A 13,789-nucleotide genomic window follows, 5' to 3' on the forward strand; every position below is an offset into this window, starting at 1 on the left:
ACGCATACAGTTTGATACATACGTTCGATAAATCCAACGTATGCACCACACACAATGCACTGCAACTGCCTCTGCATCGCAATGCTGCAAGGCAAACGCAGAATTCCATTGGAATTGAATGTACTTCTGGTGTACCAAAATGTAATGAAGCTGTCGGTGTTATGAGGCGTTAAGGTCTGAATTTGAGCTGGAATTGGCTGTGAGAGAAGTGTTGCTGTGTGAACATACTAGCTCTGTTCACAAGCCCTGTGATTGAACACTATGTTATGTTGTGCTAGGTGCTACATCATGCTAACCACACACATCAGGGTAACTAAGCGATTGCCTCACCTATCAAATAGGGTTGCATTCCAAATGGCACCATATTCCCTATCTAGTGCACTACTTTTGACCAACACTATTGCACTTGATACAGAATAGGGTGTAATTTGGGACGCACAAATATCCTCACTTCCTGTTCAAGCTTTACTCTGCTGACTTACAGTAATAGAGATGGAACCCTCCCGATCTGACCCCAACACACACATAAACACACCTACACCTCACTATCTCACACACACACACACACACACACACACACACACACACACCTCATATCCACTTCCCTTTCCTGCCACTGACATATTAAATATCATTGCCAGTTGTGCAATACAACAGCACAGCAATTAATGCTCCACTTACATTTACAGGTCTGTCACATTTACTAGACTAATACCACCATCTTATCTAATGTTAGTGTGAGTTAGGTCTACATGTTAACATAGTGTACTGCTCCTTTATCATGATGCAGGCCTCTTGCTTTGTAATGCAGGTGGCTGTGGTAACTGTCTGGAGAAGCCCTCTCACTCACATTTACTGCACATACAGCCAGGTAGAAAGCTACTGTCAGCAGCACACTGGCTTGGGGATTTGATGCTCAGCAGGGGGTGCTGCTGTCCCGAAAGGGTTAACTGCATTAACCCTGTAGAGGTGCATCTGCAACAGACAGCTAGTTAACTGTTTCCCACTTCAACAACATGGAGGAAGTGGACCAACTGCGTGTCTACAGTAGCCTATAACAACAATATGTGACGGTAAATCATTGACTATAAAACGAGGCCTTTTTTAAACACAAACAAGATAGACCTACTAAGTGATAGAAAATGTCTATCATTTAGTTTAGATTTAAACAAACCTTCCTATGGTGTTTTGTTTACTGGTCACAATCCTTTTATTCATCTGCTTTAGAACTTTGAGAAGCAAATCTATTTTTATCAGAGAGGCAGAACAGTAGAAGCCACAATATAAGCTGCTACAGGTTACTACACTGCTTCAGCGAACCAGGAACAAGTATAGACACATAATAGGAGGTGGAGGATCAAAGGAAAAGCTCTGACCCTTAACCTTAAAATAAGCATATTGTAGGGCAAAAAAAGTATAATGTTATAGCCAAGTTTGACTTTGCAGCTTGGCCATGTAGGCCTAGTTGGAGCCATGTTTTAGGGCCATAGGAAAAATAAACAAAGCCCAGGAAGCTCCAGTTACACTGCAGTTGCACATCTCTCTGACAGATTTCCTCTGATATCTACCATCTACCACTACAGTACTTCACTGGCCCCCAGGGTCACACTGCTACCAGTTGAGAGAGAAAAGGCCGGCGGCCATTTTAAACTCTGCTCTATGTTGATAGGATTCTGTGCCAAACGTCACAAAGAATGGAGGCAACTGAAATGAATACGGCTTGGTAAGAAGTACTGTTGTGTTATTGTACCGTAGGGCTGTTTTAGCTTGAACGCGAATCGGCTCAGTTCATCACATCATCCCATTCAGAGGGTGAACACACACACGCACACACACACACACACTTTAACACACTCACACTCGTGGCGGTATGACTAAGCTCATATATTCCTCCAGGGTCTCTTTCCACTACGTGGCATACTGAGTTCACCGGTCTGTCTGGAAACAGATTCTCCTACCCCAGAACTTTAGGCACAGACACATTCAAATATCATGTGAACCTTTTTTCAGACCTGCATCATACAATAGTAACACATGTCCTAAGACTGGTGTAACAATGGTCTGTCCAACAATAAAAGCGTAATAATATTTTCGTATTTTTCATTATGCAAATGATACAATAGCATATTGTGGAAGGTTTTGCTTATGTAATACATAATGTTGAGGGCCACATGGAAATGTCATGGTGGGCCGCGTACAGCCATGGCGTGGAGGGTTTTTGTGTCCCTGACCGAAGAAGTAATTTCCTCCTCCACCAACAGTGTTGAGTGAGTGGCTCCTTCTTCTTCCTTTCTACTGGTGCACAGACTCTGTGGTTGGCTGGCACACACACACACGCGCACGCACACACACACACACACACACACACACACACACACACACACACACACACACACACACACACACACACACAGAGAAACAGGCCATACTGACTGACTCAATCCTCATCAGATGAAAATGAGTCAATGGCTTGCTGCTTTCAACAAGCAATGATACATTCTCAATACCCCAATGTGCCACTCAATAGATCATACATGTTGTATTACTTAGGCCTATCTGACTTGCGTTAATTGTTAACCTTCAAATATACAGGCTATCACAACTGTTTTGTTATACTAAAGATTACACTTGTTTAATCAGATTTAGAGTTTAGTTGCTTTGACCCAAGTGAGGAACAATATCCCCACCAAAATACATCTATCCACATGCAGAAATTAGAGGAGAAGACAGAAGAGCACAGGACAGGACGGGAGAGGACAGGACGGGAGAGGACAGGACGGGAGAGGACAGGACGGGAGAGGACAGGACGGGAGAGGACAGGACGGGAGAGGACAGGACAGGACGGGAGAGGACAGGACGGGAGAGGACAGGACGGGAGAGGACAGGACGGGAGAGGACAGGACAGGACGGGAGAGGACAGGACGGGAGAGGACAGGACGGGAGAGGACAGGACGGGAGAGGACAGGAGAGGACAGGACAGGACGGGAGAGGACAGGACGGGAGAGGACAGGACAGGAGAGGACAGGACGGGAGAGGACAGGACAGGACGGGAGAGGACAGGACGGGAGAGGACAGGATGGGAGAGGAGAGGACGGGAGAGGACAGGACCGGAGAGGACAGGACGGGAAAGGACAGGACGGGAGAGGACAGGACGGGAGAGGACAGGACAGGAGAGGACAGGACGGGAGAGGACAGGATGGGAGAGGAGAGGACGGGAGAGGACAGGACGGGAGAGGACAGGACGGGAAAGGACAGGACGGGAAAGGACAGGACGGGAGAGGACAGGACGGGAGAGGACAGGACAGGAGAGGACAGGACGGGAGAGGACAGGACGGGAGAGGACAGGACAGGAGAGGACAGGACGGGAGAGGACAGGACAGGACGGGAGAGGACAGGACGGGAGAGGACAGGATGGGAGAGGAGAGGACGGGAGAGGACAGGACCGGAGAGGACAGGACAGGAGAGGACAGGACGGGAGAGGACAGGACGGGAGAGGAGAGGACGGGAGAGGACAGGACAGGAGAGGACAGGACGGGAGAGGACAGGACAGGACGGGAGAGGACAGGACGGGAGAGGACAGGATGGGAGAGGAGAGGACGGGAGAGGACAGGACCGGAGAGGACAGGACAGGAGAGGACAGGACGGGAGAGGACAGGACGGGAGAGGAGAGGACGGGAGAGGACAGGACGGGAGAGGACAGGACGGGAGAGGACAGGACGGGAGAGGACAGGACGGGAGAGGACAGGACGGGAGAGGACAGGACGGAAGAGGAGAGGACAGGAGAGGACAGGATGGGAGAGGACAGGATGGGAGAGGACAGGACGGGAGAGGACAGGACAGGGAGAGAACAGGAGAGGACAGGATGGGAGAGGACAGGAGAGGAGAGGACAGGACGGGAGAGGACAGGACGGGAGAGGACAGGACGGGAGAGGACAGGACGGGAGAGGACAGGACGGGAGAGGAGAGGACAGGAGAGGACAGGATGGGAGAGGACAGGATGGGAGAGGACAGGACGGGAGAGGACAGGACGGGAGAGAACAGGAGAGGACAGGATGGGAGAGGACAGGAGAGGAGAGGACAGGACGGGAGAGGACAGGACAGGACGGGAGAGGACAGGACGGGAGAAGAGAATAGAAGAGAGGACTGTCCTGCCCATCGACATCAGATGAATGACCCCCATAGAACAGTAGCTTACCTTGTGACAGATACAAAGAGTAGATTTAAATTAGGCCGGCTACACAGATCAATTTGCTTTTAAAACTCCAGCCATTGTGGTGACAGTCAAGTCCAGAGACTGTAAATACAGTCATGGGAATATACAGTTAGAGGGAAAGGTTGTTGTTGATCAGACAGACAGTGATGCAGTATTTCCCTGGATTTAATTCAATCTCTCTATGATGACGGAGACATCGAGAGTGTATAGGAGCTGGACGTGAAGTGGGCTGGACTCACTGAATAAGAGTTTCATTACTGGAGAGCTAATATACTTACATTAATATACTTACAGTAATGTCTTTCATACACTCATTTGAAGAAAAGACAATTACACTGCAGACAAATAAACACACAATGAGTGAGGAGGACTGGACAACAATTGGAGGTGACTAGGAATAGCTAATATACATTATAAACCGGGTGGTTTAGTTTTACTGCTCTAATTATGTTGGTAACTAGTTTATAATAGCAATAAGGCGCCTCGGATGTTTGTGATATATGGCCAATATACCACGGCTAAGGGCATGTCGCAACACACCTCCTCGGGCCTTATTACTTAAGTATAGTACTGTTACTTTTTGATGTGGCTCGACAACTACAGTAAGAAGTCAATAAGTGTGAGAAAGAAAAGCTATAGTTCTACTTTTAGGATCTCATTATGTTACCTAAGGACAACTTATTGAAGTGGCCTATATACATGTATCTGATGTGGTGAGACTGAGACCTGCCAGTATGTATACAGGCTGGTTCCCCACTTCACCCCACACATACAGAGCAGTCCAGGATTCTGCCAGGAGCCTGTTGATGTATTGTTGGCTTTGGCTACCTAGAATGGTTTTCCAAGAGTGGTGGCCTATATTCAAGCAATTGCTTGTGTGGCGAGACACTTCCTGAGAGCCAAAAGCCTGTTGGGTTAGTGTTGGCTGACTAGAGTGGAATGAGCTGTCCCTGAGAAAGGATTCTCCCTGGTGAACAATCTGAAGCCATTATGACTAATACTTTCACAACAAAGCGGGGCATCTGACTACATTTGAGTAATAAGATGACAGCCAATGTTGTGTGAACTAGTCACATCAAATGTCAAATGGCCCGCGGTTTATCTAATAGATGTGAGCATGTGCCAAAGATAAAATGTTTCTTCAGTTTCCTTTGGAAACAGATTGTATTGTGATGCATTTGCATCGTATCTCATAACAGTATGAAATATACTGTACATGAAGAGTTTCCAAAACACTATATCTACCAATTTTTTCATGTGTGTTTTTTCATCAGAAATGATCGCTTATGTGTGTGTGTGTATAACATATTACTGTTCTCAGATTTTTGATGAATAGATCTTAGATAATAAATAATAATAATAATATTGATGTCACAAATGTATCATTTGTACATGTATTTATGACAGATGTAGTTATTTATTAGATTTGACTATGTAAAACCTAGCAGTACATCTTTCTCTGAGACTGAGGCGGGTATATAGAATTTTGCTAAACAACATGATTATTTGTCTCCCTGAAATGAACCCATCAAGTGATAGATTTTAAATAAATACATGTCTGCCATTGAAAAACCCCATGATTAGATAGTGAACAACCCCATGATTAGATAGTGAACAACCCCATGATTAGATAGTGAATAACCCCATGATTAGATAGTGAACAACCCCATGATTAGATAGTGAATAACCCCATGATTAGATAGTGAACAACCCCATGATTAGAGAGTGAACAACCCCATGATTAGATAGTGAACAACCCCATGATTAGATAGTGAATAACCCCATGATTAGAGAGTGAACAACCCCATGATTAGATAGTGAACAACCCCATGATTAGATAGTGAACAACCCCATGATTAGATAGTGAACAACCCCATGATTAGATAGTGAACAACCCCATGATTAGATAGTGAACAACCCCATGATTAGATAGTGAACAACCCCATGATTAGATAGTGAACAACCCCATGATTAGAGAGTGAACAACCCCATGATTAAATAGTGAACAACCCCATGATTAGATAGTGAATAACCCCATGATTAGATAGTGAACAACCCCATGATTAGATAGTGAACAACCCCATGATTAGATAGTGAACAACCCCATGATTAGGTAGTGAACAACCCCATGATTAGATAGTGAACAACCCCATGATTAGATAGTGAACAACCCCATGATTAGGTAGTGAACAATCCCATGATTAGATAGTGAACAACCCCATGATCAGATAGTGAACAATCCCATGATTAGATAGTGAACAACCCCATGATTAGATTGTGAACAACCCCATGATTAGATAGTGACCCCATGATGCCATGATTAGATAGTGAACAACCCCATGATGCCATGATTAGATAGTGAACAACCCCATGATGCCATGATTAAATAGTGAACAACCCCATGCCATGATTAGATAGTGAACAGCCCCATGTCATGATTAGATAGTGAACAACCCCATGCCATGATTAGATAGTGAACAACCCCATGATTAGATAGTGAACAACCCCATGATTAGATAGTGAACAACCCCATGCCATGATTAGATAGTGAACAACCCCATGATTAGATAGTGAACAACCCCATGATTAGAGAGTGAACAACCCCATGATTAGATAGTGAACAACCCCATGATTAGATAGTGAACAACCCCATGATTAGATAGTGAACAACCCCATGATTAGATAGTGAACAACCCCATGATTAGATAGTGAATAACCCCATGATTAGATAGTGAACAACCCCATGATTAGATAGTGAATAACCCCATGATTAGATAGTGAACAACCCCATGATTAGATAGTGAACAACCCCATGATTAGAGAGTGAACAACCCCATGATTAGATAGTGAACAACCCCATGATTAGATAGTGAATAACCCCATGATTAGAGAGTGAACAACCCCATGATTAGATAGTGAACAACCCCATGATTAGATAGTGAACAACCCCATGATTAGATAGTGAACAACCCCATGATTAGATAGTGAACAACCCCATGATTAGATAGTGAACAACCCCATGATTAGATAGTGAACAACCCCATGATTAGATAGTGAACAACCCCATGATTAGAGAGTGAACAACCCCATGATTAAATAGTGAACAACCCCATGATGAGATAGTGAATAACCCCATGATTAGATAGTGAACAACCCCATGATTAGATAGTGAACAACCCCATGATTAGATAGTGAACAACCCCATGATTAGGTAGTGAACAACCCCATGATTAGATAGTGAACAACCCCATGATTAGATAGTGAACAACCCCATGATTAGGTAGTGAACAATCCCATGATTAGATAGTGAACAACCCCATGATCAGATAGTGAACAATCCCATGATTAGATAGTGAACAACCCCATGATTAGATTGTGAACAACCCCATGATTAGATAGTGACCCCATGATGCCATGATTAGATAGTGAACAACCCCATGATGCCATGATTAGATAGTGAACAACCCCATGATGCCATGATTAAATAGTGAACAACCCCATGCCATGATTAGATAGTGAACAACCCCATGTCATGATTAGATAGTGAACAACCCCATGCCATGATTAGATAGTGAACAACCCCATGATGCCATGATTAGATAGTGAACAACCCCATGCCATGATTAGATAGTGAACAACCCCATGCCATGATTAGATAGTGAACAACCCCATGTCATGATTAGATAGTGAACAACCCCATGTCATGATTAGATAGTGAACAACCCCATGCCATGATTAGATAGTGAAAGAACACACCAATCTCTTTCATCATTTCAATAAAGAATAAAAGCTAATTTACCAACATTTATGAAAATGCATATATAGTGTTTTGGAATGAAACTCTGCACATCTTACATACTATTAAATACATGGCATGCTGCAAGCTGAATGAATTCCTGCAGTGACTACTGTATTTGATATCCCTTCTCCCTTTCCTTTCCTTATAGCATAAGCGCCCCATGCAGCATACATACACTGATAAGAAACCATTTCTCATTTCACAAAACACTCTCTCTCTACTGGTTAGATTACATTTATTTTCCTCATCATGCCTGTCTCAGAGAAACAGTGTGTCCCTCCCTTATCAGCGCTGAGCCACTGTGTCTCCCTGCCTCCCCAAAATGGACGCAGTTACCTCCCAAAGCACTGCCATGAAAGTCATTTACACAGCAAGCCTTGCAATTTTCTCCTTCAGTCTTTCACTGGTTATTTCTCCTCCACTGAGCAGAAAATGGACAAAATTGATCTCTGTACAGTCTCAGCATACATGTAGCATATGTACTGACTGAATAATGAAGATTCTCTGGTTCATTAATACAGTATGTACTGTGCTGATTCAAAGGGAGTAAGGCAACCATAGGGCCAAATTCAATACGACTGCATCTCCTACAGGAGAGGGGACAACGATATTCTATACAATGACCATGAATCAAATAATTATTAGGCCATAGCAGGTGGCTATCATAAAGCATTTGTCAGAGAAATGTCATTTTTGCCATTTGATCTATGGTTTCCTGAATGTATCCTAAACTGCAACTATGTGGGCTAGAGACCAAAACAGTGAACACAGAAAATGTAACACATATAGTATCAGCTAAACATGGCTTCGAATCAGAAATGATATGCCCTGTAAACAAATGTCTGGATGCGTTGTTCATTGAGTGTTTTGTTGCATGCTGCTTGACTCTGAAGCATTAATTAACTAGAGTCAATCAGGTCATAGAAGTGCCACATTCCCTTCCTTTCTGACATAATCCAGATTACATGTCAGTGGAGAGCAGAGATTATCACTATGCAGCCTTCATCAGTGATTTCTGTATTATCTCACCACTGCAGCCCGATGCTGCTCTTCTGCTCTTCCTCTGGGGGTTACAGAACCAAACAGCTAACACTATCGGACAGGAACATGGATAAAAGGGATGACGTTGGCGGGCTAGTGTGCCTTTTGGGATGAGTACTGCTCCGGATGATGAGAAATGCCCTTTGCTTAAAGCAGAGACTCTCCGCATAACAACCAAATTGTTCAGACACAAGTCTGCAGTATATTGAAATGACTCATCGTACATGGAGGCTTAGGTTAAAGGCCTTATTACCATCTAGCTAACCCACAACCACAGGGCATTGGTTTGTGATATAAAATGGAACTAGCGTGTCAAGTACAATATGGATGCATCCCAAGTCTCTAAAGTGGCCTAGAAGGCCCTTATCCTACAGTGTCTACAGAATAGTACCGTAGTATGCCTGGCCTTCGCTCTATTGTACTGTATATCCGCTACTGATGTGAAAGGTGAATTGATGCAAGCAATACAACAGCCACCAGTCTGTATACTTTGTGAGGCTGGTGCAATTCATTTTAACCTGAGAAGCAGTCTCTTTCAGACCAGGAAAAAGCCACTTGATAGAACCAGGATGCACTCAGGTAGTTGACATAAAGATGACCCCGTAAAATTACTTTTACAGCTAACCAATCACCAGTAACCTAGTGTGAATGCAGAAGGAACAGAGAGTGGATGTGCTTTATACAACAACAACAACAACAAAAAGCCTATCTGTGTCCCAAGTGACTGTAGCTGTGTTGTTGTGTCATGTAACAATCTAATACAGATCTTTAAATAGGCTCTGAACTGTCTCAGTCTCAGTTGGCAGGCACAGAGCACTGACCACCTGTTACCTAAGAGGAAACACGTTCTTCAGGTTGGGGAAAGGATTTAAGAGAAGTCTGATTGACTTTTTTTCATCAACGTGGACAACAGCGGGCATTAGAAAGAACAATCACATGAATCCCCTGCCTGTCTGGTTCAAAAATACTATTTACACACACACTCTCTCTCGCTTGCTCCAACCTTCTCTGTCTTTATCCCTCTTTTTAGCTCCTTCTCTCTCTCTCTCTCTCTCTCATACACACACACACACAAGGTTGTGTGCATACCTATGTTCCGGTCTACTAAACCTGTCTGAGCTAGAGGCTGATAGCCTACTCCCCTGTCTTACATCATTATCTAATATGCCGAGATTGCCCACACAGAAACATTCAAGTATACATTTCGCTAGCCTATATAACCTGTATTTCCACACGCACAAATAGACTACTTTAGCCTAATGTTCCTCTATGTCGCTATCCAATGCACTGGCGGGATACCCTTGAAAAATGAAAACCTGGCACGAGGGCAACTAATATGCTACTACGCGGATGGATGAATAGATGGATGGCTGGCTGCAAGTTAAAAATGTAACGTTGTTGCTGTGGACCGGATGCTTCATGCCAGGCATCAGGCATCCGAGCAACAGCAGGTGCGCTGTGGCCAGAACTGTTCAGGTAGCCATGCAGCTACCCTTCAGACCAATTAGTAGCCTACTTACTTTCAGTGATCTTCTGTAACCCAAGTACATCCTCAGGCGATATTACGGGGTTTCTTAGCAACTCGTCTTCCGATGTAACCGGGACCCCAGCATCTGTCGAGTTGCAGCCTTTCTTCACTTTCATGGCCACGAGCGGTTTGGGGTGCGACTGGCGTGAACTAGGGCTTCTGCTGCTGCTGTCGAGATCTCCGCTGCCACGGTTCGTATTATTAGTAGCCGCTTCCTTCGCACTGGCGTTAGGTGCGTCCTGGCTGTTACACACAGCCTCTGTGGTACAAGAATAGCTCATTCTCCGTGCCTCCTCCCCCTCCCGATCTGGTGAAGATACAAATCAGTCTCTCTCCCTCCCTCACCCAAGGCTCAACGGCTCTCTCACTCGGTATGTAATTTAAATCCTTAAGTTCTTTAAACCCGTCTGTCCGTGACTGCTTGTGTGCCGCGGCTGAATAGCCCTTGCTCTTGGAGCGCGCGTGTGGTGGTGGCGGGGGTTTACAGACTTCAGAACGTAGAGAGAGGAAGGAAGGATGTGGTGGGTCGTCTGCGCTCATACGAAAGCATCATAAACCGTTAATGAAAATACATATAAACTCAAATGATAGCAGGATATTCTCACATAAACGGAGTCCTTTCACCCTACATGCATCTCTGCGGTGGCCAACTAGCGGATGGACATGCGCTCCCGCGTTGAACAGCCTATGACTCATTCAATTGTTACTGTAACTTCTCATCAATTTATGACATGATCATTACATGACTCCCAGAAACTGTAAAAATGGCCACTTGGCCAGTGTAGGTCACGTGAAGCAGTCGTCCCTTCAGCTCACATCCATGACTATTCACGTGTACATATGCAATTTACATGTTTGCAGATTATTGCAAGTATTGATCATATCTACAGAAATCAGCGAATCAGACAGCTTTTTGGACACATTCTTACCAAAATTCTGTGAAGAATTTAACATCCTTATATACTGTATCTGGCACAACTGGCAGACGTGGTTGTGTATTCTACATCACTATGAACATTTAAAGATATTTCAGGGCATATTACAATTATATTTCATAGAGTTATGGTCCTGCGAAATTTTCTGATAAGACCACGTTGAGTTGTTTGGTAGCCATATTGGATAAGAGCTTCTGTGGGGCTAGTGAATTATGTGATGGCCCTATAGCTACAAATCTTTTTTTAAACCCTGTTCTACCCTGTGCCTCTATCACCAAAGTTACAATCCAAAAACGGAGCTGCCACATTACATGGAATTATGTGACTAAACGTCCAACATTCTAATGTCAATGGCACAATATGGGCGATTTTTAAACAATAGTTGCAGCTGATGCTTTCAAAGTTGGTTATATTATACAGTACCAGTCAAAAGTTTGGACACACCTACTCATTCAAGAGTTTTTATTTGTACTATTTTCTACATTGTAGAATAATATTGAAGACGTCAAAACTATGAAATAACACATATGGAATCATGTAGTAACCCAAAAAGTATATATTTGAGATTCTTCAAAGTAGCAACCTGTAAGGGTGCGTGCTGGTGGCAGGGAAGTCAGGCGCAGGAGATCGAACTTGGTATAAACGGAGCAGTTTAATAAGTGCTAAAAAACTCAGAAAACCAAAATATACTGAATAAAACAAGTGGGTACAAAACCCGTCGCACACCAGAACATAACTTGCACAACGCTTACAAACAAACAATCCCCGACAAGGACAATGAGGGGGAACGGAAGGTTAAATACACAACATGTAATGACTGGGATTGAAACCAGGTGTGATACAAGACAAAACCAAAGGAAAATGAAAAGAGGATCAGCGATGGCTAGAAGGTTGGCGACTTCGACCGCCGAACACCGCCCGAACAAGGAGAGGGACCAACTTCGGGGGAAGTCGTGACACAACCGTTTGCCTTGATGACAGCTTTGCACACTCTTGGCATTCTCTCAACCAGCTTCCTGAGGTTGTCACCTGGAATGCATTTCAATTAACCAGTGTGCCTTGTTAAAAGTTCAATTGTGGAGTTTCTTTCCTTCTTAATGCGTTTGAGACAATCAGTTGTGTTGTGACAAGGTAGGGGGTTATACAGAAGATAGCCCTATTTGGTTAAAAAAACATGTTCATATTATGGCAAGAACAGCTCAAATAAGCAAAGAGAAATGACAGACCATCATTATTTTAAATCATGATGGTCAGTCAATCCAGAAAATTTCAAGAACTTTAAACGTTTCTTCAAGTACAGTCGCAAAAACCATCAAGCGCTATGATGAAACTGGCTCTCATGAGGATTGCCACAGGAAAGGAAGAGCCAGAGTTACCTCTGCTGCCGAAAATAAGTTAGAGTTAACTGCACCTCAAATTGCAGCCCAAATAAATGTTTCACAGAGTTCAAGAAACAGACACAAAATCAACTGTTCAGAGGAGACTGCGTGAAAGGCCTTCATGGTCTAATTGCTGCAAAGAAACTACTACTAAAGGACACCAATAAGAAGAGATGAGCAATGGGCATTAGACTGGTGGAAATCTGTCCTTTGGTCTGATGAGTCCAAATTTGAGATTTTTGGTTCCAACTGCCGTGTCTTTGTGAGACGCAGAGTAGGTGAACGGATGATATCTGCATGTGTGGTTCCTACCGTGAAGCATGGAGGAGGAGGTGTGATGGTGTGGGGGTACTTTGCTGGTGGCACTGTCTGTGATTATTTAGAATTAAAGGAACACTTAACCAGCATGGTTACGACAGCATTCTGTAGCGATTCACAATCAAATCAAATCACATTTTATTTGTCACATACACATGGTTAGCAGATGTCAATGCGAGTGTAGTGAAATGCTTGTACTTCTAGTTCCGACCATACAGTAATATCTAACAAATAATCTAACCTAACAATTTCACAACAACTACCTTATACACACAAGTGTAAAGGAATTAATAAGAATATGTACTTAAAAATATATGAATGAGCGATGGCCGAACGGCATAGGCAAGATGCAGTTGATGGTTTAGAGTACAGTATATACAGTGCCTTGCGAAAGTATTCGGCCCCCTTGAACTTTGCGACCTTTTGCCACATTTCAGGTTTCAAACATAAAGATATAAAACTGTATTTTTTGTGAAGAATCAACAACAAGTGGGACACAATCATGAAGTGGAACGACATTTATTGGATATTTCAAACTTTTTTAACAAATCAAAAACTGAAAAATTGGGCGTGCAA

At 43.7% G+C, this 13,789-nt stretch overlaps 1 protein-coding gene across 1 annotated transcript in view; it reads right to left on the reverse strand.

Annotated features, from left to right (window-relative positions):
• Nucleotides 1-11,341, reverse strand: part of LOC109905654 (protein unc-119 homolog A) — a 38,390-nt gene extending 27,049 nt beyond the window's left edge. The window contains exon 1 of the mRNA XM_031790771.1: nucleotides 10,574-11,341. Coding sequence (XP_031646631.1) covers nucleotides 10,574-10,862 — 289 coding nt within the window. The 5' untranslated portion in view covers nucleotides 10,863-11,341. The remainder of the gene's footprint in view (nucleotides 1-10,573) is intronic.
• Between the last annotated feature and the right edge of the window lie 2,448 nt (nucleotides 11,342-13,789).

This window comes from Oncorhynchus kisutch, linkage group LG15, assembly GCF_002021735.2.
Source record: "Oncorhynchus kisutch isolate 150728-3 linkage group LG15, Okis_V2, whole genome shotgun sequence".
NCBI classification, from domain to species: Eukaryota; Metazoa; Chordata; class Actinopteri; order Salmoniformes; family Salmonidae; genus Oncorhynchus; species Oncorhynchus kisutch.